Source organism: Cyprinodon tularosa, unplaced genomic scaffold (assembly GCF_016077235.1).
Source record: "Cyprinodon tularosa strain WSP-4 unplaced genomic scaffold, ASM1607723v1 ctg714, whole genome shotgun sequence".
Lineage (NCBI taxonomy): Eukaryota > Metazoa > Chordata > Actinopteri > Cyprinodontiformes > Cyprinodontidae > Cyprinodon > Cyprinodon tularosa.
Window position 1 is genome coordinate 144,283 of NW_024039468.1, and position 23,856 is coordinate 168,138.

Sequence of the window (23,856 nt, forward strand, 5' to 3'; positions counted from 1 at the left end):
GCTATCACACCCCGCCATGCTTCTGTGTTTTTGTCTCAGAGGAAAAAGACGAATCCTTTGTTGCTCACTGAGCGATTTGCCCAGGACTCGACCGAAAATCAAACCTTACGATTCCTGATCAGGAGGTGATAGTGAGAGGCTGATCGCCCCTCGTTACCCCCTGTACACTACAGGACGCACCATCAGGCTGAAAGTCGGCCCGATCGGAAAATTATCGCAAGACTGGAAAGTCGCCCCCAAAAGGGAAAAAAAAACTGTGGCATAACAGCTGATTGTTCCTAGATTTAAACTGTTTTTTTGGCCAGTGAGATAGGGGTACGATTGGAATCATACACCTCATGACTGGATGCTTTGCTGAGCCTCTTCTATAGGATGAAAAATTTGAGTTTAACACCTTTAACACTTAAAACAATTGGTTAAAAACTGAGTCATCAACAGGGACTCAAAGTTTTTCAAGTTAAGACAAGTTAAGTCAGGATTGTGAAAGTGACTTGTTGTTCAAATCAGTAAAGTTCACATGGGTGTGCCCTACACAAAGTGAGAGGTTGGTCCTCCTCTTGTACTTAAGGCGTTCCTGGAAGCGTGCTAACAATAGCCCGCCTTGCTATCACAACGCCAATCTATATTCTATCAAAAAGGCGATTCCAACTACAGGGATTGACCTGCAGGATGTTGGTGAGAGTGGATGCTTGTTTAAGTTTTACCTTTTTGTGTAAGAGACAAAAAAACAATAGTATAGGGACCATGGCTAACTGCTTATGTTGCTAATGCTACATACACGTCAACCTATGCAAAATAAATTCTTGTGTGTACACTTTAGAGAACAAAAGGTACAAAAAGGGGTCTGTTTGAGCTTTATTTTCTTTCCTTCTTAAACTGCTCATTTATGCATTTCAGATGGATTTTATATGCAAAATACCAGATAACTCTTTTGAAAAATATTTTCTACTATAATGATTCATCTATGGACTTATTATGATAAAAGCTTTGCTGCTGGAGGAGATATATAAGGACCTGGCAGATGTCCCCACGAGGACGGTGGTGGGGACCCAGTACTTTTTGCTACCAAATGCCCTACCAGGTGGCTTTGAAATTTATACTGTATATAGATGGCAAAAAACAGCAAAGAAATATAATTTATCCATCCGTCTGTTTAAATCAAAACCCAACAAGTAACATGAGAAGTAAGTTGAATCTGCCAAAAGTAATGAGAAATAAAAGTAAAAAAATTCTGACAGGGTTTGGTTGAGGTTTTGAGGACCCAAATGCAGAGGCTAGGAGGCGGAGGTGAGTTCTTGTATTTTTAATGGAATGTTCACCAGCAACTGAGGCAGGGATCCAAAAATCCAACATGAAAATGTCATGGAAAACGAGCACAAGGAGTCAGGGAAAGACGAGGAACCAGCACTGAGGAAAGAGATAAAAGAGAGTATTTATGGCTGACTGAACAAAGAAAGGACTAACGAGCTGATTGGGAGCAGGTGTGAAGAGAGGCCAGTGAAAAGGAGACCAACACAAGAGGGAAACAAATAAACACCTAAGAACTCAAATACATCCAGAAAAACACAACAAAATAGGAATCAAACCAATAAAACCAGAAAAAAAATGAATCAACGTGAAACTGAAAACTCAAAGAAAACAGAACCAAGACCGTGACAATTTCTGTCTACAATCCCTGATAGTCTGCTTATTTTATTGTATTCTGAAGTGACTCAGAAACCTTTTGGCAGATGAAGCAAAGCAACCGCAGAGCATAACAGACCCTCCTCCATGTTTCACAGTAGGAACAATGTTTTATTTTCATAATATGCATCATTTTCATCTCATCTGTCCATATGACATTCTCACAGAAGCTTTCTGACTAGTCAACGTGTAGTTTGGTATATTCCACCATTTGACTAACCTGACTCCGCCAGATGGATTTGCTCCGCATATCCATCTGGAAACCTTCCGTTGAAGTAATTTTGGGAAGGGGCGAAAATACTGGTTAGCTGATTGGCCTATGTTGGTGATAGATGGGCCAAATAAACCAATCCTAACCCTAACCCTAACCAATCAAAAGAAGCATATGATGTACTAACAGAACGACAACGAAAACACAACCACAAGCCAGGCTACTCTTGCCGAAACCAGTCGGGAGAAGAGCAAAAACATCTTTTCCTCTGAGAAAAGCCTCCAGAGCAGTGTTTTGCTCTTCTTTCAGTGAAGAAATACTCTGTAATTCCCATAAAACTTGCTCGATAGCCACGCTAACGCTAGTTTCATCGGCTGAAGCCGCCATGTTCTTTAGACTGAACTGTCGCGCTTCTCGTTGCGTCACACCTCAACCCGCCTCAAAGCCAACGCTGATTGGACGTTCGATTGGTGAACGGCTCCAAATTTTCTTTAACGGAAAGTAGCCAGACTGATTTGCGAGTAAAACCTTGAAAGCTTGCGAGATCAGGATGGTCTCATGAGGCTACCATTTAACTGGATTTGTTTCATCAATTGTTCCTCTTTGGTCGTTTCCCATTAGGTCCCCTTTGGTTCAAACGAAGACGGCTGGTGCGTTCTGACACAAAAGAATAATATTGGCACCATAAAAAATTGTGGGCAGCGTCGTCGTGTAGTCGAAGCTGCTTGCAGATGGTCTTGTATTCTTTAACATGTTGGTGTATAATTTCCTTTCCAATCTACTGTAACCTCTCTTTATTTTGCTTCCTCTGCTCCACATTAAGATGTGGTACACACCAAACAGCACAGTGACTACCTGCAGCCCTACAGTTTATATAGGCCCTCTGACTGATTACAAGGTTGCAGACACCTGTGATGCTAATTAGTGGACACACCTTAATTCAGTGGTTCCCAAAGATTTTCTTCTGGGCCCCCCTTTGGATTACAATAAAATGTCCACGCTCCCCCATAACCCCCCGACCCCCCCCCCCCCCAAAAAAAAAAAAAAAAAAAAAAAAAAAAAAAAACCCAGATATAATAAATCTATACACATATTTTGTTTTCAAACTCCACTGAAGTTTATTTCACACTTCAGGTTGCTACAAAACAAACACCATCTTTACAGTGGAACACTTTTGTGTAACAGTATTTTTTTCATAGTTCTATACTGTAGATTAGAAGAGGATTCTTTGTTGTCTGTGTTATTTTAAACATATTTCTTTTTTTTTTTATTTGTAACAATATTTAACTTTGCTATAATCTATACATTAAAAAAGCCTCTGTGCAAAATGGAGTGAAAACATTGAACAGCTCCCTGAGAGTTTTTTCTTTGTACTTTAATCCTCCCATCTTTTCAGTGGCTGTAGTGAGCCTGCTTTTTGCTGTAGATATTCTCAAATCTGGGTTGCAGTGTCACAACTGTCCATTATGCTCAGTCAAGCAAGCGCTGTTTTTTTTTTTGTTTTTTGTTTTTTTTTTCCTTCACTCATACCGCTTCCCGCGCCCCCCCTGCAATGGCATTGCGCCCCCCCTAGGGGGCGCGCCCCACACTTTGGGAACCACTGCCTTAATTGAACATCTCCCTCTGTTCTCATTATTTTAAGTCCTTTCTAAGGGGACCATCCTTTCTGTCAAGGCCTGCTTGATTAGTTTATTATTATTTTTGTATCATTCTGTTAAAGTGTGTGTCGGGTTCATAACATTTTTGCAAAAGAAGAACTGAAATACACAATTATGGATACAATTCCTGCAGAAAGGAGAGACAGTTGAACCCCAGACTCAAACACACTGTCTCCCACTGGACCTCCTCTGCAGAGCGTTTATTAACAGAACATGACGCATGGTTACAAACAGAGTATTGTTCTGACATAACAATTGATCAGTTCATGAAGACAGAATGCTCCATCAGAATGACAAGGCAGGATGGTCTCCTGACTGGATCATGAGACAGGAGTGGAGCATCCCCTCGCACAAATGTTTTCTAAGCACACATTAATTTTATAATCATCATTGAATAAACCTAACAGCATGGTTGAAAAGCAATGTCTGACTTTAACTTATTCATCTTCATACAGTTTTTTTTTTTTTGTGTCAGATTCCAGTTTGTGAATGTTGTGTTTTTTTCCTTTCAATAAATCAGGGGTACCAACAGATTTGTCCACTTGTGTATATGTATATATGTATGTACATATATAGATAAATATAAACATATATAAAAACTAGTTGACTCACCCAGGGTTTGCCCTGCAAGCACCCTGCCGTTCTCCCCGATCACAGCCCCCCGTGCGTGCCTCTCACTGGCATACTGGACGAAGGCGAACCCTTTGTGCACAGAGCAGCCCAGCACTCGGCCATATTTGGAAAATATGCCTTCTACATCAGATTTCTTCACCACCGCCGTGTTTAAGTTTCCAATAAACACTCGGGAGTTGATAGACTTGGGATCTGTCTTGTTTGTCACATTACTAGTCTGGACCTTGAGCGACATGTTGGGGAGGTGGTGTCTTGGGTGACAGATGAACGTATCACAGGACAGAGAGGCTGAAAGAGAAAAGATACCCGCTTTTAGTCACAGCAGAATGACAGCGAGAGTAAACAACTGTCAAACAATGTTTAATAAAACATAATTACTGCTAAAAAAAATGGCTAACCAGTTGATACAGTCCTAATGGACATGAATATCTGGTAAGACATGCAATATTTAAGGCTCTTTTTTATTAGGTTTAATTTAGATCAGTCTGTCTTCAAGAGGTAATTTAGAACATTTTAAAACAGAAAAAATGCAAAAGAAAACATTTTTGCAGGGCAAGTTTCCAGCCTCCAGCAACAGGATGGGGGATATTAGCTGAATGATAACCAGCAATGAAGCAGTTTTATAATTAAAATAATGGAACAAATCTCCAATGCAGAAATCTGAATTTATTTACATGTTTTTAATATTCCTGAATTACCTATGCTGGAATATTTCTTATCTATTCCTGTGTTTGAGAAATAAGTTAATGCAAATCATTTTTCTAGTGACCATTTATTAACTTTGATTTTTGCCTAGTTTTTAATGGACTAATGCCCATTTTTATACTAGTGGATTAAAGACCCAGACCCAGAGGTCTCCCTCTAAAGAGGCCTGCCTATGTAGCCCTCTAAAGGGAGCCACCCAGAAGGCATCCTGACGCCTAATGCATTAATGCACCAAACCCCCCACCCCATCACAGAGGAACGAGGGACCTACCCGCTCCAGCCGGTGAACAATACCTTCTTAACGACTGACTCTTAACAATCCTAGACAGGTTTCAGGTATTACAGGAGACAATCCCCCCTTAACGGCAATCCCCCCCCCTTTAACGACCAACCCCCAGAATCATAGGCCCCGTCCACACGAAGACGAACCCTGGCCTAAACGCACAAATTTTTCACCAAACCAGCCTCTCATCCACACGAAGCCGGCGTTTTCGGGGGTCTGTAAACGATCTTTTTTTTATTCAGCCTTCAGAGTGGGAAGATTCTGAAACACCGTTTTCGCGTTTCCATCTTTACGCTCTAACCGCATATTTTTTTTTACACGCATGCGTCATAGCGTCGCCTCTAAACACGCATGCGCGACACATCACAACAACAATGGCGCAGTTGCTGCTAATGCTACTCACCCTGCTGCCGGGCTTACAACAGAATCTTCTTCTTCTGAAATATCTCCAGGAAGAACAGAGCAATATCGACGACATAGTTCAGCGCCTGAATTTGACTGAACCACGAAAATGGACCCGCAGGGCAACCATGTATAAATATTAGTGCGCATGCCCAACATTTCGTCGCTTATTTTTGCTTTGGCACCACAGCGCCACTTACAGGCCTGGCATACATTTTGCAGCGTTTTCATGCATTAGTGTGGACGCTCACATTTATTTTACGTCTCCGTCTTTACGGCAAACGTTTTGGAAAATATCAGCGTTTCGTGTTCGTTTTGACTTCGTGTGGACGGGGCCATAGACAGGTTTCAGATATTACAGGCTAACGATGGAACCAAACGACCCATTCATCGGTTTCTATTTGCATGTTTCCAAGCGATACAAGGCTTTGTCTCTATAAAGACTCAAACTCACTGCGGATCCAGACATTTGAGTTGAGAAAGCTTCCTGGAGAGGTGGAGAAACGTCTTAAAATCTTGGAAACCAAGTCCAGTGGATATTTATTGAATTTTTTACGGAATGACTATGACCTGGATGACTGAGAACCTTCATCAGCACGTTAATATAAGTGTTTCTTGAGCTTCAGAGAAGATTACGCATTGTTGCCCTGTTTGTCGCTACACAGCGCCTTTCCCACAGTGCTTGGCACCGCTCAGTGAGTAGTAGCAGAGGGATAATTATACTCCTAGCTCAACTTAGCAGTCATTGTGTGGGGCTCGGATACTGGTGTATGGTTTGTTGGAGGAGCTGGGTGAAAACAACGCCTGGATGTATAGAGCAATTTAGTTTAGGAAAACACGGGAGGAAAGACGCCACCAAAGAGTCAACATATTCTCATTATCAGTTTGTATGAAATCGTACGAAAAGTTATGCACACTATTTTGTACGTTTAGGACGTTTTTCCTCAAAAAACCAGATCAGTGCGCATCCATGGATGGACGTCAAACTGGGAAAAACAGTGCAATAATCATTTATTCACATCTCTAACTACTTTGCTTGCTGCTTTGTATCTTAGGGTTAGGGTCAGGGTTAGGGCTAATTGTATTTTAAATTCTATGTTCTTGAAAAAAAAACGTCCAAAACGTACGAAATTATGGTGCAGAATACACTGAAAGAGTCTGCAGCTTCAAAATGGAAGGGAAGAACACAACGAATCTCAAGAGACGTCTGAGGACCCAACATGCTGCCATATGGAAGAAGGTAAAGAACGGGTGAGCCTGTAGTAGCAGGAACGGGTGTGTGTGCGCACCTGGGCACGCATGCATGTGGATATAGAAGTGGGTGTGCCTTCCTGTGCCTGTATCTGTCTCTCTCTCTGTCAGAAGAAAGATGTTCTACCGATACACTGGATATTAATCGTTTAAATTTCTTCCTCTGATCTAGATTCCTGACACAGTGACAGCGCAGCCAAATGCCAAAGAGCACAATGCCCTTAAGAACTCAATGGGAAAGTGGATTGGGCGTTCTGGCCTGCCTGCAAGGACCATTGAGGATGGAGACTTTGTGGATATGATGAAACAAGCTGAAAAAAAGTTCAATGTTTGCAGTGTGATATATGTTAAAAAAGAAAATCAGTGTTTGGAGAAGTTCTATTCTGCACAGTGTTGACTAAAATTACAAATATGACTTTGACTAAGACTAAAACGGATTTTCGTCGTTTAGACTAACACAAAATTTAAAAAAAGCTAACGAAATTTATGCTGCTTATCCCTCTACATCCTAGGAACTCTACATCCAGGGATTTTGGTAACAATCTGAACAACTCTGTGTAAAAAAAAAAAAAAAAAAATGGTGGCAGAGGTTTGCAAATATAAACATCTACAGAAATCTTCTGATCTCATTAATATAACCACCATCACCAGACTGAGAAAATAAATTAGTCACTCTTAGATGACATGAAGAAGTTGTAAACATGTGGGAAACAGCTTTTAAAATTTTTTTTATGGCGTGTAAACTTGCAGTCTGTGCCGCAGACACCCCTCTGGCATCGGACAGAATTTTGGAAACGGCATAGAGAATATAAAAGTATAAAATGCTGCAAACAATGTTGGTTTAACTGCTGTTTAAAAAAAAAAAAAAAAAAAAAAAAGATAGTTTAGGTTTTTAGGTAAATTTGTTTCTCTCACTTCATATATTAATTTATGCTCTTTATTCACTATAAATGTTTTCACTCAGCCTGTTTCACCTGCAAGGCCACACAATTCCCCTGCGTTGGAGTGTTTGTAGACCAGACCTACCTTCATCCCATAATAAATGAGATTCTTCCTCCAGGTTTATTCATAACATGTTACTGTTTAACCAAAGTGTCTGTAATTTGTTTTGACTCTGACTACTTTCCATTATTGTAAGTAAGGGGGAACAAACGCTGCCCAGATCAGAACAGGGCTGATTACCATGCGATTAGGTTAATATGATGAACTGTTTTCTTTTTCCAAAGATATAAAAATAAAGTGCTGACTGAGTGAAATCCATCAATCTCCGTTTATTTACCTGGAGCAAATAGTTAATAGATTTTTCCCGCTACCGGTTTCAACTTAATAACAATCTTAATTCCCAATTACATGTTTTGAATGTACCGGTAAAGTTAAAAAGAATAAAGCGATTATTTTTTTATGTGTTAACAGTGAAAAAGAAGGAAGCCATCTATTTTAAGAAAGATAAAAACAACCTTAAACAGAGGGAGTGGATTTTAGCTTTCAAAAACTTAAAATGCAGCAATTGAGTTGATCCCCTCTCGCTATTGCCGCAACCCAAACCCCTTGTAGGAAAACAGAAGACCTCGCCTGTTCAGCCGGGCCAACAATTCCCTTTAACGACCCTTTCAGAGACATAGACAGACCTCAAGGGAGAAATTCTCCGATTGTTAGTGGATCTCCAAAATCTTCTTGGAAGAGTTAAACTCCGTTCCTGTAGCTTTTAGACATGACTGCAAACCACTAGATTGAAAAGCAAGCAACCAAAACCACAATCTCTCTAAGCCGAGACCCAGAGGTTCCCAAACCAGATACTTCCATCTCTTCAACTACAAACTGAGATGTTGACCATGGATTGTTACGATTTTTTCCTTATTTGTCTTTCTTCTGCTTGCTGTCATCTATCTTTGAGATAATACTTCAATTTAATTCAGTTTATTTATATATATTCCTTAATTTCCGGAGGGAGTCTTCCCAAGAGATCAATAAAGTACTATCTAAGTCTATTTATATTCACGATTCACACAATTGACAACACGTCATCTCAAGACACTTTACAATTCAACCACATGATCCAGTCAAACTGATTCAAAGTTTTCTATTGAAAGAAAACCAGTTGATTGCATTGATTCATCGACTCGAAAGCAATCCCTTATATCAAGCATACTTGTAGCGACAGTGGAGAGGAAAAACTCCCTTTTAACAGGAAGAAACCTCCAGCAGAACCAGGCTCAGTGTGAGTGTCCATCTGCTGAGGCCGACTGGGGTTCAAGGAGACAGAAGCAGACATAGAAAAAGAAGCATAGATACAAAAGGCAACTGTAAAAGGTGGCCCCATCCAGGAAACACACAGCCAGGCAGACGAGCTCCCATGTCAGAGGATGAAGAGAGCACATCCAGTTAGTCACAGTCAGAGAAACAGGACTACACTGGAAAACAGGCCGAGCTCCAACATCTAGAAACAAAGATGTTGATGGCAGCAGCTCAGCTGATATTTCTCTCCAGGATGGAGTCACTAACAATTAACTAACAGATTCTGCAGAGTGGGAGAATAGAGATAGAATGAAGCAGAATGATGAAAAAGGGGTCCCTATGCCCTCCAGCAGTCTAAGCCTATATCTACATCACTCCTCACTTGTACTTTAAATTGCTCTTTTTGTAGCTCGTAGTTGGGTTCATTGTCTATTTCCTCATGGTTTCTGTTATTTTCATGCTTTTTAAGTTCTTCAGTTTCTAATCTAATACAAGAAAAAAAAATGTTAGTGTTTAACCTCCATAAACAGGTTCTGGGACTGAGAGACAGCCTGGAAAAAGTCCAATCTGCACTGGACTCATTAAGTTGAGGATTATTGTAAAGAGGCATATTATATTATTGTTTTCCTTTTTCTGACACTAGTTTCAGGAAGTAAACATTTAATGAACAATTCCATTATCTGTAACACCTGCATTTATCTGCAGAAACATGCCAGCCAAAAGAAAACGAAAGATAACCAACAATGCTGCTGTAAGATGGTGAACTGGAAGAGAAGCGAGATCAGCCCATCAGAACAGATGGCAACCGCACATGACACAGTCCATCTACTACCTTATCACTCCTATATAGATACACACGGAGCAGAAGCTCAGAATCAAGATTACAGGAAAAATAAAAAGCCAACAAAGAAGTCGGAAAGAAATGCCACATAACTGGAGAAAAGTGCCACAGTAAAAGAATTAGAACGGTCAAGATATAAGCAGAAATGTAAAAAAGGAAACGGCACATCAAAGCAGCAGAAAAAACACTTCAAGACAGGGAACTCTGGTTAAAAGAAAAAAACAGGATGTCCGCAGAGCAGGAAAAGATAAGGTTGGCAGAGAGCAGCAAACAGTGGAAAAGGCTGGATAGGAGGAATGATAAATGTGGAGGGTGGACAGATAGAGAGCAGGACAGTAGAAATAATGGAGTCAGAAATAAACATGCAGCAAAACTTTTGTTGAGCCACTTAAGATTTACCGTGACGTTTTTATTTAAAGATGGTCAAAATTCACAAAATGTTCCCTAAAAGAAACAAACATGCCAAACCTCTCTTTGATTGTAATTTACACCTCAGACAGAGAAAAGGATCAAAATAAAGCCTCTTTATAAACAAATGCAGTGAAATAGTGCAATCTGATGTGGTGGGACTCAAACCTATAACAAATATTCAAACTCTAATGGAGGTTTAACAAAAAACTGTTGTTTTTTCTCCTCCCTGCATCATCCTTGTTGTTAGATTCAAGCAGAGAGAACTCGTTATCTTATACCGATCATGGTAACACATTACCACTATGATTATGACCAGTCTTTGTTTGTTCTCAGAAATAAACTCCAAAAATGATTTGACTCTTTGACTTCTCATTGCATAATACCAGGATCTAACATCATCTTTGCTAGTGCTTTTCATCTTTGTGTTGGCAAGTATAATTTTTTAGTTTTGTTAGGTTTATGTTTTATACATCATTTGCATTGTTACTTTGTTAGCCAGATTAGACAGAGTAGAAGGCCTTCCTTCACATTGTGGATGTCACTGCGTTTATGGAGGTCATCTAATCAGGACAGCCTTCATGTCTTTAAAATACACAGGATATGGGAACATCTTGGAGCCGGACTGATAGAGGAGAGCTATCTGTAACCCTGAGGCATAGAGGCAAGCTGCATATAGGTCAGGGCATGGATGGCGTGTCAGTTTCTGATACGGACAGCTAAGCATCCACCTGATGCAACACATAGACTCATGAGCTATAAGGAGGAGGAGATGACATTGTTCTGGGCTCAATCTTTGCCGGACGCTCGCGGACGTGATTTTTGAGCCCACAGCTGTGCAAGCTCCAAGCTTTTTCAATGTCCTGTAACGACCTGATCTGGAATAAAACTCTGTTATTTTTTTATTCCTGTTTTATAGTCCTTTTTTCATGGTTTTACCCAGTTTGAGTTAAGAGTAGTAAATAACTTGCTCCCAGGAAAAGAACCGTGAGGAAGCCCTGAGGCGCAACGGCTTTTTAGGGGACATAACTTCCTCATTGAACAATTTGCAGGACCTTTTACATTTACAATAAACTATCTATCTACTCTTCCAATGTAGAAAATAAAAACAGAAGTGGATCAGTTATTGTAAGTACATCTCAGTAATATAGAGGAACATGTTCTGATGAGGCTTGTTTGTCAGAATGAACAAATTTTGTGACACAACAACCTTTAAGCTGTTATTTAATATAATTTCCAACTGTCGTATTTTCTATTAAAATATATTTATTGTTCTATGTTAATATTCTAAACTAAATGACATGTTTTTATCCTGTTCCTTTCATCAAAAATGCAGCAATGCAACAACCCCACCCGCATTTTCATTGCCTTCTGTTGCATTTTCTGTCAGCTGAAGCCGTTGAGGCATTTGAAGTGCATTTGTAGCAACAGTAAACAGTAAATATGAGGAGACTGAGATCCTTTTGAGTCCAGGGGGCGCTCCCAAAGACCTTCTATGACGTGGTGTCAGCCATCTTTAATGGTGTATGTTGGATCAACAGCTTATCTGCAGCTGCTCGGTAAGCTCGTAAGGAAGGCCAGCTCTGTTCTAAGATGCCCCTGGTCACAGTGCAGGTGGAGGGGGTGAAAGACTGGTAGAAAAATAACATTATCAACCCATAATTATTTTTCATGAAAATAAAAATGAATTTTTTTGGTCTAATTGCATCACTTGATGAAATAAAATAATGACACATCATCAGAATAGCCTTTTTACAAAATACATTTTTAAATCCTACTTAAAAACAGTGATGAGCAGATTGAAACTTAATTATATATCTAATACCAGAACATTAGGCTCTTAAATTTATTCTTAAATTTAAATATCGATACTTTCGATGGCTTTTCAGGTCATTCTCATAAAACAAAATAAATATAGTCTAAATTCACGCGTTTAATAAGAACTACTTTCTCTTTCAGCTGCACTGCAAAAATGATCAGAAATTAAGTAGAAATGTTTTAAATCAAGTGTATTTACCCTTAATTTGAGCAGGTAAATAAGATAGTTTGCCAATGGAAAGAGTATTTTTACACTTAAAATAAGTCAATTAGATAATATGCACTTGAAATGAGACAATGCAATTGATTTTTCTTATTTCAAATGTAAATTGCCTTGTTTCATTGGCAAAGTGTCTCATTTACCTCCTCAAATCAGGATAAAATGCAGAAAAAATGACTCATTTAGATTTACATTTTTGCAGTGTGATAAGTGCCTTAAGGCCAGAACACACTGAATACGATTCTGCGCTCGATCAGACAGAGAATCGTGTCTTCGAGGTCGTGGCGTTTAGCGCTCATTGAGAGTTAATGGGGATGATGTCCTGCAGGGGGCAGCGTAGCTCCGACTGAGATAGGGCCCAGGTCTATGTTAGTCTGACTACGCAGCAATTAAGCAGCAATTTCATGGATCTGACAGGAAGAGAGACGCGATTACAAAGTAAAACACATCTGCTTTGGGAAAATCCAAAATAAAATCTGTTAATCGCACAGGAAAAAGGTCAGTTTGGAGTCACACATCGCTTATATAGTGAGCAGGATAGACTGGAGCAAAAACAATGAATGAAACAATAAAACAGAAAACTTTCCCCATGATAGGAGTTAAGGAGGACAGAAAATGGAGAAAGTAGTGATCCTCTTTGAGCCTCACAAAAAAACAAATGAATGAGGGGCAGACAGAGCAGGTAAGCGCAGCGTATCTCTCTCACCTTTTTATGAAAAAAAGAAAGAAAAACTTGGATAAACTTCCCAGATCTCTCTCTGAGAATCACCTCTCTGCCTGAGTCAGCATAGAAACCGTCCCACGATGTTTATTGCTGTGTTTTTCTTTCCTGAAGCTGGGCCTACACTGTGCGGTTTTCGGGGCGATTTTCCAGAGAGAATCTTTCGATCGGGCCGACTTTTAGCCAAACATGTTTGATTTTCTCCCGACCGTCATGGGCAAGTCGCTCAGTGCGCAAACAAGGATTCTTCTGTAAACACAGCGGCATGGCAGAGATGCAATGAGTGAAATGCAGGTCTGTCTGTAAACTGACAGACCGTAGTAGCCATGTTAGCTTAGCCACATCTTTTGTCCAAATACGCCGTCACCTTTTCTTTTTAGGGCTTTCAGCCCAAAGCTTCACAAATTGCCAAGGGACTGCGTTTCACTCTAGTGAGCTTCATATTCCCCTTTTAAAGGACTAATGTCTCAGCATGATCTGGAAAAACTAATTCATGCGTTTATTTTTAGTCGAATTGATTACTGCAACGGTGTTTTCACAGGTCTGCCTAACAAGTGGATCAGACAGCTGCAGCTTTTCCAGAACGCTGCTGCCCGTGTCCTCACTAAGACTAAGAAAGTTTTTTGTTTCTGAATTGTTTATTTTATTTTATTTATTTTTTATTTTTCCTACTTGCTTTGATTCTGTTTTATCTTCCTGTATTTTTAATCATGTAAAGCACTTTGCATTGTCTTTGTACTGAATTGTGCTATACAAATAAATTTGCCTTGCCTTGCCTTGCCTTGCCTTTAAGTCGTACAGTGTGAGCAGGTAGATCACATCAGAGCATCGGGCCGAACGTCGTGAGCTGTGAACTCACACTGTACGACTACACCGCAGGGTTTAGTCGTACAGTGTGAGCAGTAGCTGCGTGCAACGATTGAAAAAAAAAAATGCACAGTGTACGCGCGGCTTTAGACGTAGATTTCATTACGTTGTTAATAGATGAACATCTATCTATCTGTTCTGTTTCTAGATGCTACACAGATTCGTTTTAAGTGGGGTTTTGCATTATAGAATGCTAGAGTGTATATATATTTTTATTTATACTTTTCTTCTTTATATACATTTTGATAATCTGTCCATTTTAAATGTGGGAAATTGTTTTAATGTGTTTATAGCACAGAGACAGAAGTGAGAATAATCGGCGCAGATCTGCTCACCCTGCCTAGTTGGAGCCTTTCTATACACAATCAGTTGGACATGGAAAAAAATCGGAATGGAGATTAAAAAGTCGTACGGAACCGGTGTGTTCATGCCTTCATATGTCAATATGTAATACAAAGTACAGCATGTTCTTCACTCACTCACCTGCAAACACAGCTAAGGTCGTTCAATTAGGACTAATTTTAACTCCACATAAACCAAAGAAAAAACCTGAGACATTTTTGGAAAAAAAGGTCAGAATCTGGGCAACACAGCAACAGTGAAACACTTCAGGTTAAACCACAACACAGAAAATGCATCATCCAGGATGAGGAGGACAGAAGAGGACAGCATCCTGTCAGGTGATGCTGCCACAGAAAGACAGATGCCTCTGGGGGGATGCCTCAGTGCTTCAGGCAGGTACAATCCAGACGGAAGAAATGTGGAGCTCTAAACGGCTCTAAGCACACAGACTGTTGGAGATCTTAAATAAAAAAAAAAGGTTATGAAGTTAACGACAAAATAAATGAAAGCTTTGACAAATGAATGCATGTGTTCAGCTTGGAGTACTGTGGCCAATACTTTTTTTGAGTATCTTTACTTGAGTAATTTTTGGGGGCTTGGTTAAACTTTCTACTCCACTGCATTTCTAGGAAGCTGCTAGTTCCTCGTTCCTTTTGGTTCAGCTTAGCTTTGAAATCCGCTGTTGCTGTTTTTCTTTCTTGAAATTGAATTTCCTCATTGCAGATAGCAGCTCTTAGGACATTAGTGATTTAGAGATTTGCATGATATTACAAAAATGTAAGAAACTCAGGGCAGATTTTATAAGAGGTTTATAATTTTATCAAGGTGTTAGTTTTTTGCCATGTGGCCAAGCTGTTCAGTAGGACGAGTCTCAAATGCGAGTTATTGTGTCTTTGTGGTAATAGATTCAACATTAAAACTCTATTCTATAGTGAAAGTGTGAGGAGAATCAAGACTCTCCTGTTTTCTTTTTGTTTTGTTTTAAAAAAGAAATAATATTCATATCTGTCCTTATTTCTTTTGGCGTTTCTATGCTGAAGCTCTTTCCAGGTGGTGTAGAATCTATAGCACAGTCACAGATTCTTTAAAATTACTTTGACAATTAGACATAAAAGTACGGATATTATAAAATGTTATTTGTATTATTGAATACTTAGAGTAAGTACTTTTAAATGCATGTACTTTTAAATACTTAAGTATTTTCAAAAGTGAGTACTTCAATGGCCTTCCATTTGTTGGAGTGGGTTGGGCTGCTGCCTTGCAGTAAGAAGGTTCCGGGTTCGATTCTCGGACCAGGGTCTTTCTGCATGGAGTTTGCATGTTCTCCCTGACCATGCGTGGGTTCTCTCCGGGTACTCCGGCTTCCTCCCACAGTCCAAAAACATGACTGTTAGGTTAATTGGCTTCTCTAAATCCTCCGTAGCTGTGAATGATTGTTTGTCCTGTTTCTCTCTGTGTTGCCCTGCGATGGACTGGCGACCTGTCCAAGATGGACCCTGCCTCTCGCCTGTAGACAGCTGGAGATAGACACCAGCACCCCTCACCACCCGAGCTGGGATGAAGTGTGACGGAAAATGGATGGAGGGAGTACTTTAACTCAAATAGATTATTGAGTGAGTAATTTTAACATGTAGTTGAATAAAACTAGACTATGAGAATCAGTATTTTCACTCAAGTACTGCTTTTAAGTGCTTCATCCACCTCTGCATGTAGGTATTGACAATTTTGAGAACTAATTTGGAATGAATCTATTTAATTTAAATATTTTTTTCAATTGGTAGCTCCTTGCTACACCCCACAGCCACACACTTATTGATACATAAACATTAAATGTGTGTTTATGTGTTTTTGATTGTTATTTAGCAAAGAAACTGTCGATTGATGGATGGTTCCTAAAAATATATTTATCAAAAAGTTACTCAAGTAACTGTAACCAGTTACTACCAGCTCCTGTTTGTGTTTTACTCACTATTGGATAGGAGAGGAAATTGATGGCATCAATCATCACTAGAAAGATCTATCAGATGATTCCTTTTACTTTAGTTTATAGAAAGCATATTGACGAACCGCACCTGAGTCTTTGGCTGTCCTGCCACCCCTCTGCATGGATCAGTGAATTCAAAACGTCTTAATTGTGCTTTTCCTTAAAAAAAAAACAATTTCAAAATGCTTCTGGCTGATTCGATGGATCTATTTTGATATTTTTGTCCAGAATTCAACATTTTGAATTTGGCTTTTTCAAATAAACGTCCGTGGTTTTCCTAGAGTTTCTGGCCTTGCAAAATGTGAAGATAAACAACAAGGTCCACTTCCAAAGTCTTGGTGTTCCTATACAGAGGAACAGAGCTAGATCATTTAGATCCAGCTCACACATTAAAGCACTTTGGAGATGCTTTTTGTATCTTGTGTTTCTGGTGTTCATGTATTTTTCCCTCCGGTGTTAATTTTCATCCCTGAAACCTCATTAAACTTCCACTCACAGAGTCATTAGGATCATACATGTAATTCTTCCAAAGCCGGATTCATGTTGTCCAGCAACTGCTGCTGCACACATGTATACACGCCGAAATATCGCTTGAGGTGACAGCTGTGGAGGAGGATAAACCCGGATCTGTGAAGGGCACGCGGACTCAAAGTGGGCCTCTTGGCTCGGTGCATAACTGAAGAGTGGAGCTGCAAGCCCCCGGAGCGAGGCTGCAGGCTGAGCGAGTGCGCCCACGTGCACAGCTCACCTCACTGCTCATACAAATCCACAGACTGGAATAGGGTCAATACATGAAGTCACGTAAGGACCACATGGAGGGGAAAGTGGAGGAAAATAACAGTCACAACCTTGCAGGGTCGGGCCGTCACACTAACAGAAACTTTTCTAGATGTTCTAAAAACAGAACGTGAATTCATGAGTTCATTTCATCACTTAAATGAACCACTGTCAGCAATGGGGGTGAAGATTCTTGAGGAACCAAATCAGGGTTTATACAGGAATGAATAACTCTAATTTAAAGCTTTTTAATGCTCTTAGAAATTATTTTAATGCCACCAACAGGTAGCCGTCGACAGGCTGCAGCCATGCCCTGAATTCCTCGTTTTCCAACCACTTTTGTTGAAATTAGCATTCTTCGCCATTCTCTAGCTTTTTCTCCGACTCAAGCTTCTTTTCCGAAAATATGTCTTTGCGATCAAACGGAAGCAGTTTCACGCAATTACATTGTGATATAATATCTCTGACGAAATTGTTTTAATAAATTTTTTTTTTAAGAAAGCCACAATAAACACATTTAATGAATTTTATGGCCAATTAAGGCCTTAATTTAAAAAATAACAATTTAATGACTTTTAATTATTTTTAATGACCCGCGGAAACCCTGCAAATGCAGAGATGAGTGAAGCAGAGATTAGTTGTTGTTGATTTAATAGGGCAACTGAGGTAGACATCCAAAAATGTAAAAATAAAAAAATATAAAGAACCAAAAAACCGTAAAACATCAGGAAAAAACTCAGTAGGAGGAAAGCAACTAACAACAACACTGAACCAGCCCTGAGTCACTGCAGATGTGGTGTATATAAGGGGAACAGAACATAGGAAAGGCTAATGAGCTAAATATGGAGCAGGTGTGAGTGGAGCTAACTAGAAGGAAGCCAAGGGGAAATAAACAAGCACAGGGGGAAACAGAGTAACTAAAGACTGCTTGAATGTAATGGAAAATAAACCAACGATCGACAGACTAATAACTGAAAACTAAAAACTCAGAATCCCAAAAGGGGAGAACCATGACAACACATTTGTTTTACTCTTCATCATGGGTCAATAATTCAAAATGCAAAACCTGAACTAGATAGAAAAAGCAGCCTGGAAAGATCCCCCCTTTAAAGCTAAGTGTTTCCTTTTGCACTCATTTTAACAAACCTAGTTTTATTTCTTTTTTTTTTTTTGTAAAACTCTTAAAATTGTGCAGGGATTAGAAATCAGGATAAAAAAACATCCAGAGGCGTTTAGTAGTTTGACTAAATATTAAAATCAATTGAAATAATTCATAAGTAGCGATCGCTTTGTTTTCTTGCTCATTTTGTTCCCCAGATTATTCCACTCAGTCCACCTTAAGGATTATTGTATACAGAAAAATCCTTCAGCTGGTCTAATGGAAGAAATATGAGTTTTTAAATTTTAGGTCAGTTTTGCTTTTAAGGCTTTGGCTGCTGTGTCAGCCCTAGTCACCATGATTTATCACAATAACACACATTAGACATCTTCAATGTGTGTTTAACAACACCAAAATAGTTTAAACTGAAGCATTTCTATTCTTTAGTTCTTTTTTGTTTGTTTAATTAAGAGGTTTTACAAAGTTGTATATCTATATCTCTATGAGGGAATTTTGTTCCATGATTGTTCAAAGCAACGAAACAGTTTTAGAAATGGAAATTTGAACTAAAATGCAAACCAGTAATGAATCTTCTAAAACAGATAAAAGATGTTTTGCTAAGATTTTTTTTTTCCCAAAAGCTTATTTTATATTTGTGTTGTTCAAGTTTTATTTATTGTTTTAATATATTTTATCTTTTTTTTCTTATAGATGTTATGTCTTCAATTGTCCGGGATTGGATGAGAAGGCCAGTAGTGTCCCAAAACGCCACCTTTAGCTCCTCTGGGTGCAGCCTTAGGCGTTTCAGGGCTGGTTCAGAGTCATAGGGCATGGTCGATTTCAACGGCTGTCTCCTCCAAGGACCTGGTCTACCTGGACTGGGTCCTTCGATATTTGTAAAAATAAGGAGATATTGTAATCTGTCATGATCTTGTCACTGATGACTGGCTTAATTACTCATTCCATTCACCTGTCTAACTCTGCCCGGTTGCTCGTTACTGCTTATCTTATCCACCTGCTTCTGCCTCTATTTACTTGAATCCAGTGGTCAGGGCCAGATTATTCTTGTTATCTCTAGCCAGTGGTGAGGGTGTTTTTAGCATTACCTTAGTGTTTCTGATTACCTGACCAGTTCTGCCTCTTAACCTCTGAGCCTGCCTGTTCCGGTCTAAACGTTTTGCCTGAACTGTCTTTGGACTTCTAGACCTTTGAGCTTTTCTGTTCCTGTTCTGATCTGTTTGCCTGACCTGGCTTCAGACTCCTGCATGTTTTCTGGGACACTCTGGTCAGCGTCTGCCGCATCATGTTGGCAACCCACCGGCTGGATCTGGCGTCCTTATCTGGGAACAATCAGGGACCAGTGTATGAGGATCAGGAGGCAGTCAGATGCAGGGGCCTCTGTGACCTCGTCCATGGACACTTTTATATTGCAATGTGTTAGAAAAAAAGTATTTAATGCTGTATTAAAAGCCAAGGTGAGCCTTACATTTTACATATTACTTATATAAGACGGTCTGATGGCAAAGTTAGGGGTGAAAATAAAAAGAAAGGACGAAGCTGCAGCTTCAATGCTCTGTGTGTCTCTGCTGATCCTGTAAACTGGGTGTAGATGTGGCATAATTCATCAGTTAGATGGTCGGCCGCGGCTGTTCAGTTTGCTTTGGTAAGTTTAAAGCAGAGAGAAACAGCAGTAATCTTTTCTTGCTAGAAGCTGTATTTTATCCTCCTGGAAATCTTCTTTACCTCCGTCTACAGCACTATCGCTGTCAGAATACATTTATGGTTGGAAATGAAATCACTCTTCAACAGGGAAGAGTATTTCAGCAAATTTAACTCGCAAAGGGATAACATTTGTGGAGAATCTCAGATTTTCACTTTTCCAATGTGAAGAGTAATGTAATTAACCAGCGTTTCCATTAATTAGAAGAATACATCCTCAATATTCTCATTACTTTATGTCCCCCTACACCTCTTTTTCTGTTCTTTCTATCTCGTTTGTATGCTTTTATATGTCTAAAAAGTCTGAAAAGTTATGAAGGACTATGGAGTGAAGTTTATTTTATTGTTTTTCTGGGCAAAGAAAAAAGCTTTAGTAAATGGAAAAAAAAATAATGAAATGAAACCTTTTTAATAATTAAGAAACTTTGTGGTTTTCTTACATTTAATCTTTTTTTATTTTATTTTATTGCTTCCAAAACATTTTAGGGATTCTGTTTCCAAAGATTTATTGAAACATTATTTCTTTAAATTTCTCCTTTTAATGTTGAGTTTTATGAATTGCTTTCTTGTCAAATGACCTTTTACTGATCCCATTCTCTTTACTCCAAGCAAATCACAATCTCTTTGGCCAATGATAACGTTGCTAATGTCCAGCAGACCAATAGAAATGTGTCTTTGCTTCTTACTCCAGAGGGAAACCCCAGAAGTGAAGAGAGTGTGATCTGGAAAACACAATTTGAAATGAGTAGGAGCAGACAGAATGCTCAAAGTGAACCACACTGAGGTAAATTAAACCAGAAAAGTTTTGAAATTGTAGGTGAGAATATGTTCCATATGTTGATTGATGTATGATGTAATAATCTACATGTTAACGACTTTTTCAATGGAAATAATCCAGAAGAACGAGTTCATGCACAGACTCTGCACCAAGCTCAGAAGGTTTAGTTAGAGTTTCTTTCCAAGACAGCGCCACCTGTGGAGCTAGTTTACCATTAGCTTTTCTTTCATTTTTCACTTCTTTAATTCTAGCTCTTAAACCAATCACATTTAAGAAGCAAAATGATAATTAATTTCAATTCATCTTTTTTCTATAGCACCAATTCACACCACCTACAGTATCATCTCAAGGCAATTTCCAGTTCACCAGATCATCCAGTCAGATTGATTCAAAGTTTTCTATCTAAGGAAAACCAGCTGATTGCATCGACTCATTGACTCTTCAGCAATCCCTCACACTAAGCACGCTTGTAGCGACAGTGGAGAGGAAAAACTCCCTCATAACAGGAAGACACCTCGAACAGAACCAGGCTCAGTGTGAGCTTGGTTCTGCTGGAGGTTATATAATAAGACCTCAGAGATCCTCAGTCCAGATTTATGATGTAGATGTCTGGGGTAAAAAATACAGAACACAAAAAGTGCTCTATAGCTAAAATGCACAAAGCAATAAGGATTATACAAAAAGTAAGAAAAAAGGAGCATAAAAACATTTTATTCATAAAATCATGTATTGAAATTCCTTGATTTAGCTCAACAGTAAAACAGCAGAGGTAATACTGATTGGATGCATGGGCGGGGATGTAACTCTTGTAAGAGGAAATTTTGAGGAAAAAAACTTTTTTTGCAACCTAGATATCAATGCTGTTTTTTCTTTGCAAGCATGTTTTATATAAAAAAAAAAAAGTAAAAAAAAAAAAAAACTCCACTTGACTACACTGCAAAAATTATCTAGAAATAAGTCAAAACGTCTTAAATTAAATTTATTTACCCTTAATTTGAGTAGGTAAATAAGATTAATTGCCAATGGGATGAGGAAATTTACTCTTAAAATAAGATAATTAGATAATATGCACTTAAAATAAGACAATAAATTGTTTTTTCATATTTTAAATGTAAATTGTCTTATTCCATTGGCAAAGTGTCTCACTTACCCCCTAAATTCAAGAAAAAAAGCACTTATTTTAAGAAAAAATGACTTTTTCCACTGTACAAGTTGGTGTCGGATCTGATTTCAGTATATACCCTGGGCCTTGGACACCTGACCCAGTTGTCCCTCTCTGTCAGCGGAATTTAAAAAGCTGCCCCTTTAATTAAGCAGGTAATATCTCTGCTGGGAAAAGTTGTTCAAAGATTCTTTTCATTATTTCCTACAGCTGCATATTGAGATGCAAGAGCAAACTGTAGCCAAGGGGAGACACCTCTGCATGCATTTAGTTATCAAGAAAATATCATAAAGACTGTTTCACGTTACATCTTTGGACATGCAGATCCTCCACTTTCACTTTACAGGACCCCCTCCCTCTGAACAGGACACCTCCTGTTGCCATCCAGATTAAAAACTGCTTAGTTTGGGTCGGACCTGAACCAGGCAGTAGAATAGAACAGCAGTTATTTAGTGTAAAAGTCACCCAGCATTACCAGAGAACAAACCACTGAGGAGAAAACCAAGTGTAAAGGACAAAGGAGGTTAAGGAAGTATCAATAGTGAAAGATTGTGACAGAACGAGGTGCTTAATGGTGATACCTTCATGCCTGAAAGCTCACAGTTTACCACCAGCTTCGTCTCGGCGGACTCCTCCATCCCCACTCTGTCCCCAAAGCCGCCACAGGTTGCCTATAAATCATCACCATGCAGACCAACAACCGCTAATAGAGACAGATAGTTCCTCTTAGACCACATTAATGAACTGTTGCTGCTGAAAACCAGACAGCCGATGGAGAGATCGATGCTGTTTTCTTTTTTGCATTCTCTACGGGCTCCACATCAGTTCAACACAGGTTCAATTACCAAGAGGCCGAATTTACTGGATCCACGGATCATTAAATTAGAAAGCTATGATCTTGAAAAGTGAACTAATCCAAGTCTGGTCTGAGTGGTGGAAACCTGGATAAGGCTGAAGTTTGGTTCAGATCTAAGACTATGTTAAGACATACTGATATTATTCAGCACGCTGACATGTAAAAGTGGACATTTGAGGCAACATCTAACTTAATTAAAAGAGAAGCTCAATATATATTACTGCAATAGAAAATGAAAGAAAAGTTTGGCATTTGCAGCTAATTAAGAAGAACCAGTGGTTAGCATAGATTTTTTTTTAATCTGGATTAATCTCACTGTCATCTTGGAATTTATCTAGATTAAATAGTTCATTTGAATTCTGCCAAAGGCATTCATGATATGTGCGTGCTACCTAAATAAGTAAAAGTAAGGAGTGGCGGCCTAGCGGTAATCCTGCGTTCACACCGGACGCAGCAGGCGCAGCAGAAGCAGCGAGTTTCCATGCAAAGTCAATGGTTGACGCGGGTCAAGGCGCAGCAAAAGGTCTTTTGGTTAGCAGGCGCAGCGCATCTGAGCAGCTGAAGCAGTGCGTCGGGCGCGTTTAAGCATCTGACGCGAGTGACGCGCTGCAAACGCGCTGCTGCTCGAGATGGAAAAATTTAACTTTTGCTGCTCGACGCGCCACGTCAACCAATCAGAGAAGCTTTTCTGTGAGCTGGCAGGGAGAGAGGAACATTGCTGATGATACAGAGCGCTGTGATCACTCATCTGAAACAGTTTATTGACGCCTAAATTAACTTAAAATGCTGAAACCTGCCGACAGAATATGTTCGCTTTTATTATTCTGGTGCCTGCAGTTTGGATTATTTAGATGAAAACTACCTTCCAGCTGCCGCGGTGAACTGCGAGGAGGCGACCCGGCCAGAGGCTGCTGTTGAATGGGATTCCTACTGACAGCGCACAGCTGGTATGTGGGCGTCTGAGCAGCTCCGACAGTAATAATATTGGAAGGCAGGATTGTAATCTGGATGAACTGACTGCACTGATGAAGTTTTCAGGTGGATTTTCTCACTTAAAAACATCTTAAAACTACTTTATTCCCACTGATCACCACAAATATAGCTTCAAGGCAGAGAAAGGATAGAGTAGCTCCGCCCAACGCGCGTCAGACACACTTTTGCACCGCGCAGCCAGAGCAGCAAAGCTGCTTCAGCCGCGCGTCA

The 23,856-nt window shown here is 39.5% G+C and overlaps 1 protein-coding gene across 3 annotated transcripts in view; it reads right to left on the reverse strand.

Annotated features, from left to right (window-relative positions):
• The window catches only part of raly (RALY heterogeneous nuclear ribonucleoprotein), a 150,815-nt gene that overhangs the window by 67,428 nt on the left and 59,531 nt on the right, over positions 1 to 23,856 (reverse strand). For all 3 annotated transcript variants that reach the window (XM_038268991.1, XM_038268990.1, XM_038268989.1), the window contains exon 2: positions 4,165 to 4,473. In XM_038268991.1, the coding sequence (XP_038124919.1) occupies positions 4,165 to 4,420 (256 nt within the window). In that variant the 5' untranslated portion in view covers positions 4,421 to 4,473. The remainder of the gene's footprint in view (positions 1 to 4,164; positions 4,474 to 23,856) is intronic.